Genomic DNA, 25,943 nt, shown 5'->3' on the forward strand with positions numbered 1-25,943 from the left:
TGACATGGGTACCGTGGCTCCCGGCTGGTGGCAGACACCTACCCCGTCCCAAGCCCGCACCGCCCGAGGACACGCAGCGGACGGCCTGCCGCAAACCCACGTCCAGTGTGGGCAGAGGCTGCGCCTCCGGAGAGGGGGCGCCCCGGGGCTGGCCCCGCCGCAGGACGGGCGGCCGGCGCTGCCCACGGCCCGGTCCCGCCCCAGCGCCGCCCCCGCGCTGGCGCCGCCGCTGATCGCGTCCCGCCGCGGCGCAGGCGCAGTGTAGGGGCCGCGGCGCTGCCGGGCGGGCCGAGCGGGGCCATGCCGCTGCCGGGCGGGCCGGCGGGGGCCATGGGGGCGGCGGTGGGGCCCGTCAGCCTGCGGGAGCTGCTCCTGGGCGCCACGGCCGGCGCCGAGGGGGGGGGGCGCGGCGGGCGGCGATGAGGAGGTGTGCGTGGTGGGCATCTTTGGGAAGACGGCGCTGCAGCTGTGCTCGGAGAAGGCGGCCCTGGTGAGCACCGTGTGCGACCGGCAGGTCTTCCCCCTCTTCGGGCAGGAGGATCCCGAGCTGGAGGACGGCGGCTCCGGGCAGGAGTGCGACCCGGTGGCAAAGGACTACAACGAGTTGCAGGCCTACTACAGCCAGGAGAACCGGGTGCTGTACCTGGTGCTCACCTCCATCTGCGACACGCCGCAGCTGCTGCGGGCCTGCGGGGACCTGGCGGCGGCCGAGAGGAGGGAGAGCGGGCCCGGCCACCCCTCCGGGGGCCCGGCCCCACTGCCTCACGCCGAGGCCCACGAGTTCTGGAAGCACCAGGAGAAGCTGCACTGCCTGAGCCTCCTCTACCTCTTCTCCGTTTGCCACATCCTGCTGCTGGTGCACCCCACCTGCTCCTTCGACATCACCTACGACCGCGTCTTCAGGGCGCTGGACGGGTTGCGGCAGAAGGTCCTGCCCTCCCTGAAGGCCGCCATCAAGGACTGCCCGGTCGGCAAGGAGTGGAAGCTCAACTGCAGGCCGTGCCCTCCGCGCCTCCTCTTCCTCTTCCAGCTCAACGGGGCCCTGAAGGTGGATCCCCTCCCGAGCAGGGGCCAGGACCCCTGCGGTCACCTGGAAAAGCCACCCCCCAAGAAGCACTCCCCGAAGAGGAGGCTGCAGCACGCGCTGGAGGATCAGATCTACCGCATCTTCCGCAAGAGCAGGGTGTTAACCAACCAGAGCATCAACTGCCTGTTCACCGTGCCGGCTAACCAGGCTTTTGTGTACATTGTGGCTGGTGGGGCCCTGGACGGAGACGATCCAGTGGCCATGCTTCTTGACCAGCTCAGGAGCAACTGCACCATGAGAGAGACTGACTCACTGCTGGCTCCAGCCCTGTCGGGACCCAGGAGGTACCAGATGATGCGGCATGGCAGGCAGCAGCTGTCCTTCCATGCAGAGAGCAGCAGCTCCAGCTCCTCCGGGCAGCTTGTGGACTGCACCCTCAAGGAGTTCTTATGGCAGCACGTGGAGCTGGTGCTCAGCAAGAAGGGCTTCGACGACAGTGTGGGGAGGAACCCGCAGCCCTCTCACTTTGAGCTCCCAACCTACCAGAAGTGGGTTTCTGCAGCTTTAAAACTGTATGAAGTGACCATTGAAGGCAAAGATGACGACCCGACCTCTCTCACTGGGGAACTGAGCTCAAAAATCATGAGCAGCATCAAAGTCTTGGAAGGCTATTTAGATATAGACACCAAGTTCTCAGAAAACCGTTGCCAGAAGGCTCTACCCATGGCCCACAGCGCCTATCAGTCCAACCTGCCCCACAACTACACCATGACGGTCCATAAGAACCAGCTGGCACAGGCCTTGCGTGTGTACAGCCAGCATGCCCGCGGCCCAGCCTTTCATAAGTATGCCATGCAGCTTAACGAGGACTGCTACAAGTTCTGGAGCAACGGGCATCAGCTCTGTGAAGAGCGAAGTTTAACTGATCAGCACTGTGTGCATAAGTTTCATCTGCTCCCAAAAGCAGGTAAAGAAGCTCGCTTGTAATCAGGTTTCACAGTTTAATTTTGTATCTGCTTTAGAATGTCTTAGGCTGAAAGCGCTGACTCTTGCATGTTTATGGAAGATGAAAGTTTGGCAGCTTTAAAGTGTCGTCTTTGTACAGTGGGATTAATTATAGCCAAACCGTTCGGCAGGTTTCCTTTAGGTTAGTAGTGTTCAGGAGCGAGTCCGCTGTTAGCAGTAACTTTAATTTTAGTAGTAACTCTGACTCCCGTCATGCTCATCAGAAACATTACCCTGGAGTCCTCCTAACAATACGTGTGTAAGAGAGCAAAAGTTCTCTAGGAAGCATAAGTGCCCCCCCCCCCTTTTTTTTTTTTTTTGTTAAATAGCTTGATTGATGTCTAGCAAGGCATAGAAGCTGTCTGATGCACACTTATTGCAGGCAGAAGAAGTATTTATGCCTTTTAGGAAAAGGCTGTAAAAGCAAAGAAGATTCAGTTTAGTGGTTTAGCTTACACTGGAACTTTGTATTAAAAGTGAGAAAGGAGGAGTTGCTTGACAAAGTAGGATTGCCGGCAAATGATTTTGTGTATGTATATATCAAGGAGGAGGCAGTGGATGGAGGGAATTAGCGAATCTCTAGAAAGGGTGAGCAGTTTATCTAGGGTTTGATTGATTTTACTTTTAGGGGAAAAGCCAGAGGCAGACAGAAATCCTCCAGTTCTGTACCACAACAGCCGGGCTCGTTCCACTGGTGCCTGTAACTGTGGAAGGAAGCAAGCTCCACGGGATGACCCCTTTGATATCAAAGCAGCTAATTACGACTTTTATCAGGTAACTGTTAGATCTCGATTGTTGCTTCAAGCGGTTCTTTTGCTTCATCGGTAAAGTCTCTATTCTGAAGTGGCTTCAACTAAGTTTCCTCTTAACCTTAACCTCTTAATCTTGTAAACATTGGATGTTTCTGGGAGCAGGAATTGTTTGCACGGTGGGTTGAGCTGAGTGGGCAGTTCCAGTCTTCCCCGGTGCGTGCACACAGGAGCATCCGTTTACACTTCCAGTGTGTTGGCTCATGTGAATTTTACATCGGTCACGTTTGTGGCCTGTGTTCTTGTTGCTGCTTCAGTTCTCACATAGTGCAAACCTTTTGAATCTTAATTGTAGCTGCTGAATGTTATAACTCTGAACTCCCTCATCTCCAAGGTGGAAGATGGAAAGATAACCACATTTTCTTTCTCATAGCTGCTGGAAGAAAAATGCTGTGGGAAACTGGAGCACATCAACTTTCCCGTATTTCAGCCAAGCACACCTGATCCAGCGCCCGCTCGGGATGAGTCATCACCTGCCCCTCCGGAAGGCGAGATTGAGAAACTTAAAGAAAAAGAACCTCAGACTCAGGGAGAAAGCACAGGCCTGAGCTTAGCCCTCAGCCTGGGTCAGTCGACGGGCAGCTTGGGCACTTACCCACCTGATGCCCAGGGGGGAGGGGAAAACACAGAAAGCCATGGGCAGAGTGGAGACTCCAAAAGCGAGAAAAGGCCGAGCCTGGTAGACCGCCAGGCATCCACTGTCGAGTACCTCCCAGGGATGCTCCATTCGAATTGCCCCAAAGGCCTTTTGCCCAAATTCTCCAGCTGGTCGCTGGTTAAGCTGGGGCCTGCTAAGGCTTATAACTTCCACACAGGCTTAGATCAACAAGGCTTTATCCCGGGAACAAACTATTTAATGCCTTGGGACATTGTCATCAGGACGAGAACTGAAGATGAAGGAGACTTAGATACCAATTCCTGGCCTGCACCTAACAAGGCCGTTCCTGGAAAAAGAAGTGCGGTGGTGATGGGAAGAGGAAGACGGAGAGATGACATAGCTCGAGCTTTTGTAGGATTTGAGTACGAAGATGCACGCGGTAGGAGGTTCATGTGTTCAGGGCCTGATAAGGTGATGAAAGTGATGGGAGGGGGGCCAAAGGAATCCGCCATCAAAGCCCTCAATTCTGACATGCCGCTGTACATCCTGTCCTCGACTCAAGGCCGAGGACTCAAGCCACATTACGCTCAGTTCATGAGACTCTTTGTGGTGGTTCCTGATGCTCCGCTGCAGATCACGTTAACGCCTCAGGTGAGAAAGGCAAGAGGGAATCTGCAGAGACGGGGTGGGTTGGTTGGTGCATTAATTGCAGGACTGGAAGGCACGAGGGTGACAGGCGAAGGGTGTTGGAGGGGTGCTACAAGAAACTCTGACTCAAACCAACTTCAATCAGGTTTTTCAAGGCAGTAGTTGCCAAAAGTACCTGTTTTATAAACAGTTTGTTGATTTTTTTTTAAACTTCAAGATTGGCTTATACCAGCTTTATACTTTGTATAAAGTGAGTTTTAAAAAATATTTTATCAATGATGAATTAATGGTATTCTATACGGTAATAATTGCTTCTTTTTTAAAAAAAGATAACAAGTGAGTAATGACCATGTAAGAATGAATTTATTATTTTAAATGTCAGAGAAAAGCAGTGACTCATTGCTGAGATTTATTATTATTAGTTGCCCTGTGAATTTAGGAGGGGAAAAGGTGGTGATTTACTTGGAATATCCATTATGCTGTGTGTTGTGGGTTCCACACATCAATTCCTCATGTGAAGAAGACTTTCTGAATCTTTTAATATGAATTATACAAGAGCCCTATTAAATGTTGCTGAAATCCTTGAAAATTCACGTTGGTTTAGCGTGAGGTGACAGCTCAAGGATATCTGTGCTACGGCATTGAAACCACTGTTAACCCAGCATTTACTGCTGCCTGAGAGGCAAATGGTTTGTGTTTATATTGTGGATCTCTTTGGCAAGACGTAACCTGCAGCCTTAAATTCAGCATTTCCGCTGTGATAAAACTGGGAATTTATGGGTGTCTCACAGTAACAGCAAAGTGCTTTCCTGGAGTGTGCTGCAGTGGCCAAGAGCCTGGTTGTAGGTGAGACTTAATAGACTTCCTTGGATTCAGTTTGCTTTTAAGGGTTTTTTTTTGTTGTTGTTGTTACTAAATTTCTAATTGCATTTTATTTTCTGCTCATATTTCCTTTTGATTTCAGGTTCAGCCAGGGCCACCGCCTTGTCCGGTGTTTTACCCTGAGAAGCAGGAAATAACCCTTCCGTCTGATGGACTATGGGTGCTTAGATTTCCTTACGCCTACGTGACAGAACGTGGACCCTGCTTTCCTCCCAAAGAAAGCCAACAATTAATGAGTTACAAAGTTCTCCGAGGAATACTGAAAGCAATTACACAATAAGAATTATTCTGGTAGATTAAATTTAGTTTTAAAAGACTGTCTTCAATCCAAATCATGGATCTCGCACCATGTCTGTTATCCAACAGCTATCATTGCAAGCCCACTGCATTTCACTGGAACACAGTCAGGTTGAAAATAAAGTTTGATATCAAAGGAGAGAAAGGAATCTGAGGCATATACAGTTTCTGTTCATTGGATTTTCATATGTAAAAAGTAAAAGCTGGTTGTGGTAATGTACTGAGCTTGTATTACTAAATGTTTTGATGATAGTGCTTTTCCACACACTACCTTCCTACATACGTATTTAGGAATATTTGAAAACGAGCACTGCCTGAAATCAAGAGTTTCCTTTGTCATATTGAGGCAATGATGGGCAGAATATTTTCTTTTTCTCCAAACTATTTGTATGTAAACAATAGACGCTTTGAATGCAGTGATGTTGGTTGTCTTTGATCTTGTCTTAAAAAAAAAAAAAAAGAAAAAGCATTGCAGTTCTGATTTGTATTAACACCTTGGCCAGAAGCGCTGCTTTCCTATATTAAGTTGAAATATTTTACTTTATTTGTATTCATAGATCAGATTTTGTTAATAGGCCAACTTGATTTCATATTTGGGAATGACAGGTCTCTTTGGAGACAATCTGCTGGTAAATCTGGGAGACAGTTTTATAAGCTTGTTCATTATAGCTGACTGCAGCTTCATTGTCAGTGCAGCTTGGCTTGTAGCGATTAAAAAGATTTTTTTGGTCGCTGAAAGGATGGTTTTGGCCCAGTTTGAATTTTAAATGGAGGGACTTTGGGTAATTATACCATGCTTTTGAAAAGATGAGCTACATGACATACTGAAAGGTGGCTTTAATACTGTGAGCGCCACACGTGGCAGGCTGTGCCAAAAAATTAGTCACAGTAAATCAACTTTTAACTTTTTCCTGAGCTAAGATGTATTAGCCACAGTGGCTGTATGCTGACACCTGAGTTAATTTCTACAATATTTGTTTTTTAATTAGCACACATCCAAAATCTGTCAATTAGTTACAATAATTATACCTCATGACAGGAGCAGAGACCTGGATGCCGTTTAGCGCGCAGCATCCCTGACCCGCTGGGGGTGGAAAACGCCTCCCTCAGTCTGTGAGGGAGGCAGCGTCTCCCCCTGCATGCCTTAATGAATTTAGATTTACCAAGCACTTAAGTGATTCCCGAGTGCCATCGATCAAAGGAAAAGCACTACAGAGAACGGTTATCCCTGAGAGACGCGGCCGTGCTATGAGGAAAGCAGAACGGGACATAAAAGCGTGTAATTGGAAGTCGCTCGCAGCATTTATTAACAGCTTTTTAAAAAAAAAGGGGGGGGAAAAAAGCGCCGGCCGTGACAGAGGCGCGGAGGTGCGAGGGTCCGGCCGAGGGACGAGGCGGCGCTCCCCTCACCTCAGCGGCGCGGCGGGAAGGGAAGGGCGGGGGTCTCCCGCGCCTGCGCGCTCTGCCCCGCTCCTCGGAGGCGGGGGGGCGGCGGTGCGGCGGCGGTGCGGCTGCGCGGCTGCAGTGGCAGCAGTGGCAGCGGCTCCCGCAGCGCCGCCGCCTCGCTGGGAGGCGGCTGCGGGCCGGGCCGGCTGAGGGGTGGGACAGGGCGGGCGGGGAGCAGGCTCAGCCGGCGGCGAGAAGCGCAGGATGTCGGCGACGCTGTACCTGCTGTCCACGCTGGGTGGATATGTCCTTACCTCGGCTCTTCTCCTCAAGTGTCCGGGGCTGCTCCACCGACCCAAGCGGCAGCGCTTCCGCTGCCGGCACATCTCCCACCGCGGCGGTGAGTGAGGGGGCGCGGGGGGGGGCGCTTCCCGCCCTCTCGTCGGGCGGGTGAGGGCCGCGGCCGCCCGCCCCAGCGCCGAGGGGGCCCCGGCGCTGCCCCCTGCTGCGGGGGGCGCCCTGCGGGGCTGCTGCGCGGGGCGCGGCGCTCGCGGCGGGCTGCCTTTAAACCTTCCTCCCGCAACCTAATTTTAGGTGCCACCTGCTGACCAGTGCTTGATTTCAAAGCTGAATTAATCTCCCAACTCAAAACGCGTCAGCTGGAATCAGCCTGCTTTACGTGGGGCGCGATGGGTTCACTCTCAAACGTATATATTTTAGTATTTTGTTTTAATTCTAACGATTCTGCATTACGGTATTTCTCTTCCTGCTGAGCGAAGTGCTGAGTGTGCCTTGGATCAGGTACCGAAGCTTGATCTGCTTGCCTCCCGAGTGCCCGAGCAGCAGTGCCGGGGGCTCTCCAGGCTCCCCTTGCCCTTCACGGATCCACGCTGCCGTAGAACTGATCCCAAACAGATCCCACCCTGAGAGCCTGTCCCCTCTGCAGCCTTGTGCTGAGGCCTTGTGGGCAGTCTGGTTTCTTTCTCTCTGAAATAGCTTCAAGATTTTTAAAGTTTCTTCTAGCTTTTCCAAAAAGCATTGGGAGGAAAAAAAATACACAGGGAGTTGTATTTTCCTGTTCTGGCACTTCTGTGCTTTTCCCTGCTGCCTCATTCAGTGCGTGAAAATGGTCAGTCGGTTTTCTAGGCAGTATTTTTCCTGTGGTTCTATGGGAGATGTGTTAGATGCTGAGTTTAAACAGTTTTCAATGTCTTACCTAGTGCCAGTTTAGGCACTATTCGATCACAGTTCTAGCCAACGGTCCTTAACTACTGCCTTGAATTATTAAAATACAAAAGCTAGAGCTGATCTCTTGTAGATTTTATTACTTCCACTTATTTAATTTAGTTTCTACAACCGATTAACCTTCTTTATAACTATACTCTTTAAGTACAGCACAAAACGCACCTTTTGGTTTGGAACACATATGTTGGCTGTTTCCTGGTAGGTATGTATTTTCATTCAGTGAACAAAGGTTCTTTGGTTGCTACCCATTTGTTTGTTAATTTGCAAGCTATTAAAACTTGCGGATGACTTTGTTGGAACTTGGTGTGATCTGCTTAATCTTCTTTTGTTCTCGCTTCTTTGCAGTGACCTTAGTTAAGACATTCAGCCCTAAGCCCAGAACGCAAGTGTTTTGGCCAGTTGCACAAAGTGCCATTAGAACAACAGGAAAGCCTTACTCAATGGGAAGACTATTCATTAGACGTTCAGAGACAAAACCACAGTCTTTGAATTGTTCTGTGTCTGCACACATACAATGTGAAATACACCTACTGGGGAAGTACAGCCCTTAACATCATGGCAGATTTTTGCTCATCGGGTACTATGAGACCGAAGATGACTTACTTTTTACTCTCTGTAGTGTTTACCTTGTAACTTAAATTCCTATGGGACTTAAGTTCTCATCAGGCTTTCATCACGCTGTAGCTTTAGACGCAGTGTCAGGTTTCCTATTGCATTACTCCTATTAACTTTGGAGATCAAGGTAACACTTAATTTGTTTGGCTTTTTCCTCTCTGAGATGAAGCCTTGTATGTGAAGTTTTTTAGGACTGTGGGTTTTGATATTGCTTCTTTTTCCATGCAAGAATTTTTTAATCTCAGTTTATAGCTCGTCAGTGGAAGCAGCCCTGAATTATTTCTTCACTTCTGCATAATTTTCAAATTGGTAATTTTTGAGATTAATAAGGTTTTATATTCTGTGTTAAAAGAGTCCTCTGTCAATGCCAGCTGCATGGACTGGATTGCAGGGTCTCTGAGACAGGGTAGCATGATGATTTTTACAGAATCACAGAATAGTTGAGATTGGAAGGGAGGGACTTCTGGAGATCATCTCATCTGACTAGAGCAGGCTGATCAGGACCTTTTCTGGGTAGGTTTTGAATACATCCAAGAACAGAGGCTCCACAACCTCTGTGGGCAGCCTATTCCAGAGTTTGATCACCCTTAGAATAATACAGAGTTTTTTTCTTATGTTTATAAACTGAATTTCCTGTGTTTCAGTTTGTTCCTGTTGCCTCTTGTCCTTCCCCTAGGGCACCACTCAGAAGAGTTTGGCTCAGTCTTCTTTATTCCCTCCCATCTGGTATTTATACATGTTGGTAAGATCCTCCCACGAGCATCTCCTCTCCAGGCTAAACAATTCCAGCATCCTCAGCTTCTCATTGTATGCAGGAATCTGTCATCCTTTAATTTTCACAGCTCTTCTGTGGGCTTGCTCCAGTAGATCCATATGTGTCTTGTACTTTGGAGCCCAGAACTGGACACGATGCTCCAGATGTGGTTGCACCAGTGCTGAGTAGAGGGGAACAGTCACCTCCCTTGACCTGCTGGCAACATTCTTCCTAACGGGCTTCTTTGCTTACATTGGGGAAGAAAACCCCAGAACAACAGAACTTCTAAGGGTCGCTTCCTTGAGCCAGTGCTTGACATTGAAAGCCTCGCCATGGGACAAGAGGGAGTCAGACTATGCAGTGATGGTGTTTGGATGTGGCCTTTTTGGCTCACCGGGTGCTAAAGTATGCTGGGCAAGGTAATTTCTGCGTGGCAGATGCAACAACGCAAATGGACATGAAGCTGGACGTGTGTTTAAGTAAATGTCAGAAGTCCTTCAGTCAGCCCAGCCTTTTCATTTTTAAGGAAGGAAAATGATTTAGTACATCAAAACGCTTGCTTATCGTACTTCCCTTTTCTGCGTGTGGTTTGTGAAAGCCATGTTGCTGGTGCAGGACTTCTCTTTCAGTTGATCTCTCAGCTTTTTTCCTCATTTCCCCAAAGCACTGCAAGTTGGGTGTTTGTACTAGCTAGTTTGACTCTCCATCCCTCCTTCCTTCACGTGTGACTTGTTACATCAGTCGCTAGAAGTTTTATTTTTGGAAATTTATGCCCAGGAATGTTAGGATACTATTTGTTCACAAAGTGAAGACTGACTTAGGTTGTTTTTTCCCCCACCTGTCTCATGTTCAGGGTGTATGGACTCTATTGTCACAGTTGATAAGTTATCTAAAACCTCCATTTTTATTGCAGTTAATTTGTAACTAGTCATACAGGTCCTGTGCAGGTTTTTCCTATCTGTTAGTCAATCATCAGAAGGACACGATGAGATTCTCATGTTCGCCTCTATCCCTTGGTCAGTTTTACCACTCAGCCTATTCCTAGTTCTGCAATCAAATATCGTAAAATACTGGTGAATGTCTTAATGACAGAAGCTGCTGTGAACTTACCATATTGATTTATGTTAAACCATGCAGATTTTGTCATGAAGTTTCTAAGTCAGTTAAGTCTTTCATTTCGTAAACTTGTTAATGCAAGCTAACCTGGTAACGACAACTTTAAATTGCTAGTTGCACGTGCATGGAATTGCATTGCTTTCATTAAGTAACTAAACACGGACTTAGATAAGTATGTACTGGTGAGGCCTTGATAATAGGCAAGGCCTTAATTGGAGATTTTGTAATTGTTGTTTGCAAAGTCTGTCATTCATCACTGTCAAAGAGTAGTTAAAATTTGCATAGATATCCTCATCAGTACAGGTATCTTCCTGAAGTTGTTTTGCTGTTCAGTCTAGAACATTGCCTTTTTTCTGAGGGAGGGAGATGGCACGATCTTTACCAGTCCCTAACCAGGCTGATATTCAAAGATTTTTATGTAGAGAATGATGGCTTAAGAGTTGCAGAGTTTACTCCTGCCTGACAGAAAATTTAATTTGCTTGTCCTTTCATTTCTTAACTGGAGTTGATGTGTGTTTCATTTGTGTATGAAACCTCCTTTTGCTAGCAGCATAAACCTTTTTTTGACAGATTTGTGCTGTTTCAGGAAGTATTCTTGCACTGAAAAAAGAGGTTGTCACCTCTTTGAGCATCAACTGGGTTATGTGTTTAGGGAATATGAGCTTCAGAGAGTCTTGGGCATGCTTTTTCTTCTTTTATTCTCCCCCCTCTCCTTGTTATCTTTACTCTTATTACTCCTCCCCACTATCTCTGAAGTAGATGTTTTGCATATACTGTTCCTATGCCTGTGGAGCATGTTGTCATAGCCAAATACAGTGCCTTTAAGGAAAAACAGGGCACTCAACTCGGCTAAAATAAACACTTTGTTTTGTATATTCAAAGTGTTATACAAATCCAAGATAAGTCTATTATTTTTTTCCTGTTGTTTTGCTGGTAGTTTATTGTTTTACCTTGAGAAAGTCCTGTCCCTTGGGTCTCTCCGGTAGGTTAGCGGCAACAGGGATTTCTGACTCTTAGCTTCATACCCGCTCCTCCAAATATTTCCTAAAAATAAGTACATTTTAACATCCTTTTTATTTTTCTTACTCATTTCCACTGGGATTGAGAGGAGAAAAATATTTTGTGCACATCTTAGTTTTTGTTATTTTTGTAGGTGCTGGAGAGAACCTGGAAAACACGATGGCAGCCTTTCACCAGTGAGTACAAATGGAACCACTAATGCCTACATCAGCAGTGTTCTCATTGTCTTTAGTCAGTGAAGCAATCAGGAAAGGTAGGACTTCCGTCAGTTGTTTGGGGTGGAGTGTCCTATTTCTGGAAGTTATCTTTCCTTTGGATGACTTCAGTGGATTACCAAACATCACTCCAATTTAAACAGCAAGGGATTGGGATACCACAGACTAGGATTTGTACACCATAACGCAGTAGACTGGCAACTGGAAATAAAACTCCTGAGGCCTGATTGCTCCTGTGCTAGCTAAGAAAACATGAAACAATACTGCATCCATGTTTAATGGGGATAACTTCTATTAATTTATCATTACAAGGCTATTTTTTGTAACTAATATCACTGTTTTTTCTAGATGCATTGCTGTTTCTCAAAAGGTATTTCAGGTCATAGCTTATACGAATATCCTAATTAGCATACAAGGCTGGATTTCAGGAAGTCCGAATCTGTTATTATGGCTGTAAGCAATTCTCTTAGGTATTCCAGTTTCATGGTATTCAGTTCCCTATTCTATATAGAAGGTTAATAATTTGTTTCCTGGAATTACTGTAACTGAAATCCTCATGTTAACTAACTTGTAACATACCATCTGTAAAACTATCAAAAATGCTTGTATTACGTTTTTTCCCTTCATACACATACTTCATTCACACGATGTATGAAAGCCTCTTATCTCAGGGGTTTAGAATGGAGTTGGTACTGGAAAGCCTTTTAAGCCTCCAGCGTTTAAGTAGTGAATTCTAACAAGGTTCTTAAAGGCAGTTTAAAAAGAAACATATCTAAAACTCTAGTTGGCAGTCAGAAGTGACCAAATTACTTAGGCCTCTCTTTGTTTTGTTTGCGTTTTTTTGATTTGCTTTGTGCTAAGTAGCCTCATCAGTTTGCACATTTCCTTGCAGGCTGAGGAGTGCCAGCTTTCCCAACCAAACAGTGCTATTGAAAGTACCACAGTATTTTCTATCTCCATGGAAGCTTAGCATAGTTTTGTGGCGTGTTTTTTTTCCAGCTGGCCTGCCTTTTTTCAAGTCTTCTACCACACTTCCTTTTATCTTTTTTTAACTATTTCTTAATTTTCATTTAGTATCATAGTGGTTTTATATGTATAGGGCTCTTGCAAAGACAGTTATACCATAACCTATTTTTATTTCATTCCCAGAGGTAAGCTGTAGTACTTAGAGTAAGGACTGTGCTAGAAGTCAAATAGCATTTGGTGATAATACAGACATTTGTCTCATGCTATTCTGAACGTTATTTTACAACTATAGTGTAACAGATGTGTTGAAGTCCACTTTTTGAATTCATTACAACTGCCAGTAGCAAAGTTAGGTTATTTGGTTTGAGATTGTCTTGGTTGAATAATAAAGGCATATTATTTGTGCCGAAAGCGGAGTCAGAGCAATTACCTTGCGCTAGGCAGTAGAAAGTCTGGCTTCCTCTGTGAAGGGGTAAAGGCTTTGTCCTTTCCATCTGCTCATTCCCATCTCCACTGGTAAGCTAGCAAAAGGAATTGGGTAGAAAATTGGTGATCTGCATGGTGAAAAATTATCTGGATTGGCTCAGATGGCTGGTATGAACTAATCAATTTGTAATCCATTTGATTTTGCATGCAGCCAAACGGGGCATGCCTGCAAGAGCTGTTTTTGCAGGTTTGGGCAAGCAGGCGTATTTGACCATTAATGTAGTTGAATCCAAAAGAAGATGCTTGCCTGCAGTGTAAGACCTACCCCCTTGTTTTTGCCTTGGTGGTGGTAACCTAAGTGTTGGCAAATAGTTTTACTTATGTTGCTCACACTTTTAACAGTGATTGGAGAATATTAAATACTGTTGCATGATAATGAAGAAATTATTGTAGTAGTATACAAACAAAAATGTATGGGAGGAGGAGGCCTTGTTGGCAATTCAAGTTCTGTACTAGCTTAACTTACAAATATTCTGGAAAGCAATTATAAGCTTTTTGTATCAAAGACAGTATTTTTTTGTTTTTGCATGTTAAAATGCCTCATAGGGTTTTTTTGGCTGTAACCATGTTATACTGTATTTAAATGCTTCTGTGGTGGTTTCTAGATTTTAAAATAACTGTGTTTTAGCTAAAAGAAACATTTGTAGTGTCTTAAAGTATTTAGGGATCTGGCATAAAAGATGTCATAACAGTTTAATTACCATTTTAATTGTCCTTAATACAGCCATATACTTCAGCATCGTCTTGACAGGAAGCTGCTAAGAAAACTGTCCAGATACTTTCCCATTGTATTTCCTTTTCTTTTATGAACATGCTTGGTTCAGAGAGAAAGCTTTAAACACTGTAGTTAGGACAATAGAAGTATGTGGTCGACTTAACATTCATAAACTCTGTACGTTGTGGTGCATTAGGCCTTGCCTAATGGAATTTATTTCCAAGGTAAGAGTTTTCTTATGTATTTCCTGGCATGTCCTTTTACTTGAAAACACTTGTAGTTAGACAGAAGCAAAGAACTGTATCATCTTAATTGGCAAATGTGAGCCTCCTTCACAACTTGAGTTCTGGAGCAGTTGGATCTGAATCCAGCGACGCTCTTCTGAATCTGGAGAGCAGTGTATATATGATGCGTTATCACCGAGCTGTAGAACAAACTGATTTGCAGCTGAAAAAACTCAGCACTTTAAGGAAGCTTATTTAGCAGCAAGCTGCTATTAAGAGCCTGGCAAATTCTCAAATTTGTTAACAAGGAAAGTTGTTGTTCGCCTTTTTCCATGCAGCATCAGTCCTCAATTTCTTAAGCAGTAATATTTCTAATAAATTTTGCTAGTTAAATGATAATACATGGTACTAGATGGAGACTGTCTTCTGCAATTTTGGCAGATCTTCTGCAGCATATTTGGAGATGCTTTTCCTCGGGAAGAAAAATTACACAGAGCAGGTTGTGTCTCTTCTATGTATAATAGGATTTTGTTCCTCTCCTAATTCTTAATAGTGGCACTGGAAAACAGTTAACAAACTGGTTTTAATATGATAGCCTACCTGTTTATCAGTATCTACCTGGACCAGAAATTGCGCTAGACGCTTAATGGGAGTATGTTCTAATTTTTGTTTTGTTATTGCATTTGTAAATGTTTATGGCACATCTGTATTTCATCAGTCAATAAAGCCCTTTTCTTAAGGAAAAGGCTGTTACTGAAGTCGTAGGGCTTTGGGTCTGTGACAGGTTTGTTCATAGGTGGATAAAAAGAGCAGTCCAGTATTTTGAAGGAAATGTTCAGCCTTCAGGCTAGGACTTTAGCTGTCTGCTGAAATTATACCTTCTCAGTATCTTTTCTAATGAAATGAGCAATTCACTTAGCTTAGTTTTTCTGTTCTGGTGTGACATTTCTTGTACTTATTTTTAATCAGTGCTGTTACTACTTTTCTGCTTTCTTTACTGCTCCTTGTATGAGCTAAGATTCTGCAGAGTAGGTTTGGGATTGGATTAGAACTTCAAAGGCAGCGGATTGGAACAGAGGAGTAGCTATTTTGCTTTGAAAAATATGACTGGGTGTTTTAGTGTTTTGGGGTTTTTTTAATTTTAAATTAAAACTTTTTAATTGAAATAATAATATTTTTTTGAAAATGTAGTTTTGCTATCCAAAAGCCTGAAAGCCCCATTGCTAATTTCCTGATCCATCCACTCCTGATTAACTTAAGTAAAAAAGGCTTTCACATCACTGGTTGTTTATGTTTACCATGAAATTGCTGACCTTTTTTTTTAAAAAGAGCTTGCTTCTTCCAGTGGTAAACATGCTGATACTAATAAACATCACACTCAAAATTCTGAAACAATACTTTAGAAGGAGGTTTCTCAATCCTGAGTGGTAGGCTGCAATCGACAGGTGTGCTAGCTGATTTCTATGGGAGACTGAGCCAAAGCTCCCAAGTTCAAATCCCATCTCTGATTCATGATACGTTGTTTATTCTTGCATCAGCTTTCCCACTGCAGCAGTTACTTGCTTCTTGCTTTGCAGTGAGATTGTGAGGATTCATTGCATCATTAAGCGTCTAAAGTACTTCCAGTGAGATTAGTTTAATTTAGTGACATGTACGTGATAGGTTTGGGCCTGTACAAAATACATGTGTGGTTCAAGGCAGACTTCTTTTCTTCCAGTGCGGTTAATATAGGAACAGACATGTTGGAGCTAGATTGTCACCTGACAAAAGATGAGCAAGTGGTTGTGTCCCATGATGAGAACCTGAAGAGATCAACAGGAGTTGATGTCAACATATCTGACCTCAAATACTCTGTAAGTTGAAGAACAAAAATGTTGCTGCTAGGTGATGCTTAAAAACTCATTTGTGGGGCAGTCAGGCAGGTTGTGTGTGTGTATGTCTAGTATCCAAAATCTAGGGAGGAATTCATCTTGTCTTACTAAAAAAAAAAAAAAAGGGGGGGGGGGGGGGCAGCTAACTGGGCTGTCTGTGATTTCCAGAGGGTCGTTAACTCCCTCCGACAGCAGGTTGGATGAATAGCTTTATGGAGGTGGGCCTGTTTTGCCATACTCATGGCAAAGGAAGCTTAGTCAACGAGCTCCTTCTCGTATGACCAGCTCTTTAATGGGAAAACTGGTAGACGAATCGCCCCTGCAGTGGCAGTTCTAAAAGCCTGGCTTACAGAAGTGTCTTTCCATCTGATACTTCAGTGGAATTCTCAGAATTTTCAGACAGGCATCTGGAAATGTTTTGCCTTATGCAGCTACAGGTAACACAAGTCTAAGAATGCCAAATAGTTCAAGTAAAAATGAATGCGGTGCTTCTAAATCACTTTTTGGACAAGAAGAATTTAAAAAAAGTAGGATTTTTGTCTTTAAAGACAAAACTTACATGGCTTATGAATTACAATTTTTTATATTTTTCAAGAAAAGTTGTGATTATATCGCTGCACTTGAATTAGTGTTCCATTTCCCTTTATTTTTAAGGAACTTCCACCATATCTCTGCAAGTTGGATGTCACATTTCAGAAAGGTAAGTTTTTGTCTCTTGCTGTTTCCATTAGTTGCTGTTACAGTAACAGTAACTAATGTTCCATTATTGTAGTGCAGCAATTTCTTATTTTGGCAAAGGGAGTAGAAAAGTGGATTTGCTTCTGTCAGTATCTTGATAAGAGAAATTTTAAAAGGAAAATAGAACCCTAGCTTCAGAAACCAAAAGACTGGTTTTTTTTTTTTTTTAATGCCGGCTGTCAGTGACTAAGTTTAAGATGTAACATATCTCTTGCAAGTAAACATGTCAGTTATTTGCTTGTCTACTTTTGTAACTGCTTTTCAGTTCCCTTGTGAGTTCTTCAGAGGGTGCTGATTGAAAATATGTTGTTATGAAAAATGAAGAGAAGGCAGAAGAGAGTTTATTCACAGCTCATGCCATTGTGCGAGTGTGCTCTGGGCTTGAAGCACTGCGAGATGTCAGATAATACAGATGTTTTCAGAAGGGTGAATGAAAATAGTAGTGGTTACTGTAGGTGTGACTTAAAGTTCAGTACAAATATTGCTGCGAGAGGAAAACCTAGAAAAAGACTAACTTGTTTTCTTGTGAAAACTGTGATTCCTGGGACTGCAATTTGAATAAAGCATACAGGCTAAAACCGAGAGCACTTCCATCTAGTAGAGGCTAATGGAGATGATACCAGACATACTTGCTTGAGGGGCTTTGTGACTATTTTATGTGGCTTGTCCACACATCAGTTGCCCAGGAAGCAAATTTTGTGTTAAAATTTTCTGTTCAAAATGGCAAAACACTTAAAATGCACAAAGATAAGTTTCATGACATGTTATTTTCACACTTACTTTCTTTTGTTTATAGTAATAAGAAGAAATGGTGAGAGCCTTTAGTTAATTCCTTAGAGCCACAAGCAGTTTCAGACATTAAAATGTGGGAGTTTTGCCTTCTGTTCCCTTTACTTATCACGCTTCTCCAGTAAATTTTCCTAGAAGGAAAAGCTTTTCTCATTTGGTCTCATTTCATATTAATCTCATTGCATTTGGTACATGGTAACTGAGCCCATGTTTGCTATTTCAGGATTTTAAGGATGCCTGCACTCCTACTGTTGCTAAATAATGACTGAATTTCATTAAGTTTAATGTGCAATATGCTCAGGGAATTTTCATTATAGAATTGAGCTTTTCATAATTAATTAAAACTGAGTGAAGTAAATTTTTTTTGTTTAAAAATATGCTAATTCTAGGAACTATATAGGTTGTTTTTTTTTTAATTTTAAGATAACAAGTAATCTGACACCTCAGCTTTTATCTATGATACATTAAAAATGGCCACAGCAGTGACAACTTTCTTGTTTCCCCAGAATGTCACTGTGAGGGAAAAGATAACCGTATTCCACTCCTGAAAGAGGTGTTTGAGGCATTTCCACAAACTCCTGTCAACATTGACATCAAAATGAACAACAATGTGTTGATCAAAAAGGTATGTGAAAATCTATGCTGAACTGGGGCTGAATGTCATGTAGTGATGTTGAAATTCCAGAAGAAAAGTTTCTTGGAGTTGATAGCAGTCTGTAATACAAAAATCTGTGTTCTTGGACTGCTTCATCCTTCACATGTTAGATCTTGCTCCGTGTATGAGGTAACACAGAAGACAGAGAAGTGATCTTGTGCCAGATACTCAGCAGACAGCTCTTTATTGACCTGTATCTTGGCATGAAACTGATGCTACACTGCTAGAGACATGTTTGTTTTGTACTTCATATGAAGGGTCTTCTGATGGACTGTTGCCCACCAAAGCAGCATAAAAACATGATGTCAGTGTGAAGGTAAGTGTTCATCACAGTAAACAAAGTCTGCTTTACATCAGATACTGTTTTGCCATCTAGTTTTCTTAAATTAGGGTTTTTTTGAGGTATAACGGTCTTTCCTTCTATCTGTTCACCTGAACACCCATTTCTTTCCAGTCAAAACAGCAGTTGTCTTAAGGTGGGAGAGCATATCTTTTCTGTAACAACTTCTGTAGTTGAAAAGTAGCAAGTAGACTTTCAGTTAAATAGTGCTGCGTATAACTTTTAGTGAATGCATGTTGGGGTTCTGCTTTGTTGCTTTGCAGGTTTCAGAGCTGGTGAGTCAGTATAAGCGAGAGCATTTGACGGTATGGGGGAATGTCAATTACGAGGTTGTATCAAAGTGTCTTAAGGAGGTAAGAACGGGTCCAGCTTCGTGGTTCTTGCCTGCTTGTTACTGTGTGGTGACAAAACGTACAGAAAAGCACCCTGTGAATCAAGATGTAGCCAGCTATGCCAGACTTCTAGATGTGATGAGAAATTATGTTCTTAGATTGTATTCTGCTGTACATTGTTACAGTAAGTCAAGGACTGTTAACACTCATACATTCTGCAATAAAATACTTGAGGAATTAAGCTTAATCCTGTTTTTTTCTTGTTTTGTAAAATATAGAGTGTTACGATTTTATGCCAGGAATCCATTTTGCACATCATTCGTCGGGTACAAAAGCAATTTTTCTAAGGATTGCTTATTGTCTGTTTCTTTTTATGAAAATGGATGTGACCACTGTTTGACACACGGTTACATTGGTATAAAGCTGTTTTACAGCTATAGATACTATTGCTTTTTGTGCTGAGGAATTGTACGATTTAGAATTACGTTAAAGTTGTGCTTAGTCCAAGGGGATTATGTACCTGAGTGAAATTGGTCTGGCTGAGAGTACAGATACTGTTCTGATGTATCTGTGCAGCACAACACACCATTGCCTACCAGAACAGCAGTTACATTTGTTCGTTTTTGTAGTGTCAATGCCCAGGTATTTTGGTTCATAAACCAGCATCTTCAAAAATGTGTTGTGAAGCGAGCTAGTGTGGTATGAAACAGTTACAAGTCCTGTGCTAAAGCACATCTTGTTCTCAGTGGTAGTACTAGTCTAAGAGAAAATGCTGTGTAGTGTTGTGCAGTATGGAAAGATGATGAAGGCGGGTAACGAAAGCGGTACTGCAACAGGTAGAACTTCACCTTTTCATGTCCCCAGTGCCCCTTCAAATTGCTTAAAACTTTTTTGCTTGGATTACAAGTTACCAGAAGGAGTGATTTAAGTTCAGTGGTAGGCATACTGTAAACAGTTGGCAGCTTAATCTTTAGGTGCAAGTGCTAAACTTCAAACATGCATTGAAGAGTAAATTTAATTGCAACAGACTCAACAATCTACCAAGAAAATTTAGAATCTTTCTTTCCTGGTTTCTGCAGAATGCTGACATTCCCGTCATCTTCTGTTTGCAACGTGTCCTCCTGCTTCTTGGCCTGTTCTACACTGGTCTGCTGCCATTCATTCCTTTCAAGGAAGAATTCTTAGAAATTCCCATGCCTTCAATCATCCTCAAGTGAGTTAAGAGTCCGTCGGTGGGTGCTGTGGTGAAATGATGGTAAAACAAGTGAACATAATGCCAGCTTGAGCATTGATTCGGTCTGTATCCTTGGGCTGAGGATAGTGGGTTTTGTGTGTCCCTAAGAGAAAGTTATGCAAATCTTCTGCCTCTCTGTGTTTAACCTGTCTGTAGTCAGCTCCGAGTTAGTCAGTAGTTAATGTGGTTAGTTAGTGTAAACGTTGCCCGTTTACAGCATCTCTCCTGTAAATACCGCCTTCATGCAGCTGCCTTTACAAGGCAGCTTGTACTTATGCCATCTACATATTAATGTGTAGCAGCTCTGAACAAATAGCTAATTCTTGCACTTTTCTTCCTCTTTCTTGAGAACAAATTAGTTGATTAAGGCCAAGAGGCAAGTCAGTAATAAGGTAGATAGGAGATTTCACGTGCTCTTTGTTTCTCTGCTGCCTCTCTTAAATGTAGCACATTTTGCTTGTGTAACCCAGTTTGAAATCATTGTCATAGTGGAAATTACTGATCTAATTTGAGAAACTGTAAGATTAATTCTTCATGTTCTTTTTGCAGGAACATTTCATGGTTTTAGTCTGTGCTTTAGCAATTTTTGTTTCTTCTTCCTCAACAGGCTGAAAGAACCACAGAAGATGACAAGAAGCCAGAAATTTATTATCTGGCTAGCTGACACGTAAGATTTTAATCCAATTAGATTTTTATTTATATTTTGCCTATATATTAACAGTTGGCTCAAGCAACTACCTATTGCTATAGCTACCTTTTATATAGTATTTTTTCAGTTTCTTCTAGCTTTTTTTGTCACTGCAGCATAAATTATAATCAAATCTTACACAGGTGTTCCTATATACTTTTATTTTTCATCCACTGAAGCATGCTGAGGTGCAGTAACAGTGGGCATTATTCCAATTTAAGTCTGTTTAGTTTCTGTCACTAAGTGTGTTCAGCTAATGAGCGTGCAGGTAGATTCAGAATGCAGCTTTTGTGTTTCATGGGATTGTGACTTTCATAATTTTGTCAGAGGAGATACTGCTTAGCTTACATGAAACACTTTGCATTTTGAGAGTATCTGTGCTTCAGAGGAGACTTAGTCATATGCTTTCAGAGGTTGACTGTGATTGCAGTGTCTTCTGGCTCTTGCTTCTATCTCTGACATCTGCTAGTTTGATTTCTTGACTGGCTGGTAGAGTTTTCATGTCATTTGGTGGATAAAATCTTTTCTGACAGTGAAGGGATGGATTCATTGGATGTGGTACAGGGTACCTGTACGAAGGAGGAATCTGCTGGATTTGATTTTCAGAAGAGTTGATACAAATAGCTGTAGCTAATGCAAATTCCTAGGTATCTGTGTTAACCAGTCTTGCATTGTTTGAACTAAGAGTTTTCTATTATTAGGTTTCTAATCGCTTTCTTGTGGAAAACTTTGAATCTAAATGCTGTTTGGAAAATTTATTACAGAACATCAACAGGCATTGAAAACTTCATATATACTTCAAGTTCTTAAATAACATCTTTCTCCTTTCTGCAGATTGCTAATGCGGAAAGCACTTTTTGACCACCTCACTGCTCGGGGCATTCAGGTACAGTGTGGCAAAGCTAAAGGAAATGTGCTTTTAACCCACTGATAGCTTGAGCCAGCCGGATAAGGCCTTAAGTTGGGTTTGTGTTTTGTTGCTTTTTGGTTTCTGAGCAATAGTTTATGTTGTTACATTGGCAGTTCTGTAGTTGCAAAGGAAGAATTTTATGCTCGGAAATAGACTCTGTAATTTAAATCCCTTTAAGATTTCCACACTTCAGCCTACAAAATCTGCTGAACTGCTTACCTGTGTTGGGCTTTTCACAAAATAACATTTTGACTTTTAGAAATATCTGAAGTCTCAGGTGACAAAACAGAGTTGGAATCACCCCTAGAAAATGCCCTGGTTTGGAGGGCAAGGGAGAAGAAGTTGGGTATCTCTGTGTACATGTCTTTGGCATCCCAGTGTAATCATTCATAATTTAAAATATTTGTGGCATCATCTCTCTCACATGAAACAATTTGGGTTAAAAGTTGCCTTTTTTTTTTCCCCAAATTTATTTCCTGTAACAATTTGTCTTTCTATCCCACCTTATAGGTGTATATTTGGGTACTGAATGAAGAACAAGAATACAAGCGGGCATTTGATTTGGGAGCAACTGGAGTGATGACAGACTATCCAACAAAACTTAAGGAGTTTTTACACAATTACCCAGCATAAAGGAAGAAACCGAAGGAAGCTCTTACAGAATAGATTGTGAGCCAAGGATTTTCCTCATAAAAAAATTTGAGCAGCGTAGACAGATCACTTTGTTTGAAAGATGTAATTGGATGATCTATTACCTTGTTGTCAAGTTGCTACCTAATGTAAAGGTTGTCTATTTATTTTAAAATTTTAATTACATAGTTTACATTTGTAAATAGCTCATTTAGCAACAGCGCACTTCACAAATGGCGATGACTAGGAGAGAAAGTTGCTGGGTAGGATACCTGTAGATAGTAAGTGTTATTTTACCCATCACAAGTGTTCCTAAGCAGATGTCAAGACATGTCAGTTATTCCAGTTATATTCTAGTGGGCAGAAACTAAAGAATTTCTGAAAGCATACCCTGTGTGTATGCATTTCTTGTGTTGCTTTTAGTTTTCAGATAACTTGTAGGGAAAAAAAGAAAATCAATGCACAGGAGAACTAGAAAGCAGAATCCGTGGCTAGGCAAATAGTTTAGCATGTGAAGTGTAGTTGGTAAAGGCAGTCACTTTTTTACCAGAATTAACTCACTTGGTCAGTATAGATTTACTCCATTATTCTTACTGATAAGAATGTTGCGCTTGAGTTGCAACTGGTTTTAGACCCCCCTCTGACGTGGTGGTGGTAGTGTGACTTACTGGTTGAGGTCTAAAAACAGTATTTAAGCCAGGTTCTGGGTTTGGCACCAAGTTCCACTGCCAGGGTCTAGGTTTGCCCCTGGTTCTGACCTGCCTGTCAGGCTACTGTGGCATGGCAGTAGCTAGCTTTCCAAAAAGGAAGATTGCACTTATTATAGATTACACTTACTTTGAAATAGTCTTTTCACAAAGGAAGCCAATGTTCTAGAAGTCTTTTGCACATTTGTAGTTCTAACATCTGTTGGCTTGATGAGTGGGAAGTTGTTTTTAGGGTGAGGGACCAGAGAAGACTTAAGTTTGGTCAGGAGTTTCAGGAACAAATTAGAATGTTCCTATTAAATTAATTCACCCAAAGCAGATGTATATGCATACTTAGAAAAGGAGCAAGTGTCAGTCTAGAATGTGTGTAAAGTTTAGTCTTTTCTCTCCACAAAAGTACATTTGATATTCATTAATTTTATGTGCATGGACATGAAAGTTGCTTTACTGGCAAAAGCCAGGAAACCCCAGGTGTGATGGACTGGGGTTAGGTAGGAAGGTATTTCTGGAAGCTTACATGCTGTTCTGTCATTGTGAACCGATGTACATGTGTCAAACAGATTTGAGCCTGTAATGCTTTTGTGTTTTGGTGTGGTCATGTTAGTGGGGGGGGGGTTCAGAAGGAGTTTTATTACTGTAGCTTAATTATGGAAAATGACATGTATAAAGCTCAGTCATTTAATCATCGGATACTGCTGGAACAAGACTGTTTAGTGATAGTATCTACTTCTTTAAGGAACTTCATGTGAAAATGATGGATTTTAATATAGTAGCCAGATGCAAGAGTATATTTACTGGAAGGTATACTCATGGCTATAAAAACTTTTAAGTCATCCTTTTCCCTTGCTAGCTCAGATGTGGAAGGGCTCTTGTCCACTGGCTGCTGTGCCATACTTGTAATCATGGAGCATCTTTGCTATTTTGTTATGTCTGTCAGTAGGCGGTCTGTTAGAATGTCAAGTCCATCTGGATGGATAATGTTTGTTTTTGCATTACAATTCTTTTCGGAGGAGTATTTTCACGTGGGTGAAGTGGAAGAAACTACTGATTTAAGTGAATGTGTGATGGTAGCAAATGAGTCAGTGGTGGTGTTCTGAATGTCTGCCTGGTTAAGATGGCCGTAGACTTAATTTCCTCTTAATTTAATCAGGTTTCTTATTCATTGAACAGAAGGAGGAAAATGTTTAACTTCAAAAAGGATGAAATATTTTATTATGTACTAAGCTTTTTGTTTCCTTTTCAGACCAGTTATGTCTGGTCAGATAACTGCTAATAGTCAGTCTAGTCAGAGTTCTGCCTGCTTTTCAGTAGTTGCAGAGTAGTTACAGAATAAGCTCCATATGCAGCTCAGTGTGTAGCTCCAGATAGTTTTTATACAGCGTGGTTTCTTCAACTCAGTTTTATTGCTATTGAATTTCCAACACGCACACCTACATTAAGATGTGAATGTAATTCTAGCTTGAGAGACTATTACTACCAAATAGCACTTACATATTATTATTATTTTTTTTAGGCTAGGAAAAGCTAAGTTTTAAAATTTCTGGACTTAATCTCTCAAGGGACAGGTGATGACTTAGTGTCTCTCTCAAGTTCCCTTCACCACTGCATAAACTGGTTTGCTTTATTCTATATTAAATGACAAAAAAGTTATTGCAATGAAAACCTTATTTTTTTAAATGTCATTTTAGTCTTTTTCCTCTTTCTCTCTAGCAGTGGTGTCGGAAACTTCTGCCTTCAAAGATGCTCAGCGTGTTTTTCAGCCTCTAGCCTTCCTACATCTGATGCAGCTTTTGACTCTGCTGTTTATACATGACCTCTCTTTGATAAGTCTGCTACTTAATATCTGAAATTTGCATGAGTCAAGTTACATGGGAGGGAAGGGGTTCAGTGCCAGAAAAGCTGCTGAATGTATTCAGACACCCATTTGGGCTTTAGGGAGTGAAAGTCTTGAGACAGACAGTGTTGTGTGGATGAAGCCAGGAATCGAAGCACCAATGCACAGGGCTTAGGCCATGATAACTGTTTGTAACAAAATAACATGGAATTGAGGTAACTGTAGAGTATTTGTTCTTACCAATCATTGTTGTGTATATTCCAGAAATTGCTGTGTGATTTTTAAACCACTTGTACAGAAAAGCATTTGTTGAGAACTTGCACAGCTGTCCAGGAGGATGTTCAGTTAATCTCTCTCTCCAAGGAGAGATTATTTTCAGGTACTTTTAACTCTAAATATTGTTTAACACTTACTGTGTTCTCAACCCTATTGCAAAATATTTTATGTATGAAGGATGATGCATGTATTTCATGCACTTTTAATTTGCAGATTAGTCTTGTGGACCTCTCTAGCTCCAAATCTATGAAGTGACTTTTCTTTTCTTGTAAAGAAAGATTGATGCTTTTGAAATGTGACACATTAAAACATCTTACTTACAGCAAGTTTCTGTACGGTGTTGTGTTGTCCTGTGTTGGGTGACAGTTTGCTGTAAATACAGGCCTTTCTTTTTCAGATGGTAAGTGGGTGAACATTTCCCTTCGCCCTAGAGGGTAAATTTCCAGCTTCCTACCAGATTTCCATTAAATTATATTAAATACTAGGTTTTAAGGTCAAGTGTAATTTTTAAAGCCTTGAGGCTTCATGTTAGGTAAAAGAGGTGAAGTGGGGGTTTTGTACGTGACAGTATTTAGTAACTTAAAGGATTTTGGCAGGCTGGTGAGAGAATTCCCCAGATTGCTCTGGGCAGTATTTTATTTCTTAATACATGTTCTAAATGGCTAGTAAACCAGAACAGGGAATTGGGAAGCATTAATGAATGTTCACGTCTCTTTTAACATGGAAGGTATTTGTCCACGATCACTTCAGGTTGTGTAACCTGTCATAAATCTGCAGTACAGAGGCTTGGTGCTCAAACAGAATATTCAGATCTTGGTTCCTCCGAAGCAAGAAGGCTTGAGGTGCAGCGATTCTCATTTATTTTCGGGGCATACTTTCTACATTGCTGAGCGAGATCCTTGGTGTTGGTACAAATCTCAGAGACTCTTTG

General features: G+C 42.3%; 2 protein-coding genes across 2 annotated transcripts; both read left to right on the top strand.

Annotated features, from left to right (window-relative positions):
* The first annotated feature begins 20 nt into the window (after positions 1 to 20).
* On the top strand, positions 21 to 6,004 carry SMG8 (SMG8 nonsense mediated mRNA decay factor). The gene is given in 5 exon segments (XM_027781321.2): positions 21 to 395; positions 397 to 1,994; positions 2,661 to 2,806; positions 3,215 to 4,090; positions 5,052 to 6,004. Coding segments are annotated over 5 exon segments (2,913 nt in total). The 5' UTR covers positions 21 to 300; the 3' UTR covers positions 5,250 to 6,004.
* An 808-nt stretch (positions 6,005 to 6,812) lies between these two features.
* GDPD1 (glycerophosphodiester phosphodiesterase domain containing 1) lies at positions 6,813 to 25,338 on the top strand. Its single transcript, XM_055796192.1, has 10 exons — positions 6,813 to 7,052; positions 11,536 to 11,578; positions 15,726 to 15,861; positions 16,534 to 16,579; positions 17,913 to 18,031; positions 18,665 to 18,754; positions 19,813 to 19,946; positions 20,575 to 20,634; positions 21,490 to 21,541; positions 22,076 to 25,338. The coding sequence occupies exons 1-10, from the start codon at positions 6,917 to 6,919 to the stop codon at positions 22,196 to 22,198; spliced, it is 939 nt and encodes a 312-aa protein (XP_055652167.1). The 5' UTR covers positions 6,813 to 6,916; the 3' UTR covers positions 22,199 to 25,338.
* The last annotated feature ends 605 nt before the right edge of the window (positions 25,339 to 25,943 follow it).

Source organism: Falco peregrinus, chromosome 2 (genome assembly GCF_023634155.1).
Source record: "Falco peregrinus isolate bFalPer1 chromosome 2, bFalPer1.pri, whole genome shotgun sequence".
Classification (NCBI taxonomy): domain Eukaryota; kingdom Metazoa; phylum Chordata; class Aves; order Falconiformes; family Falconidae; genus Falco; species Falco peregrinus.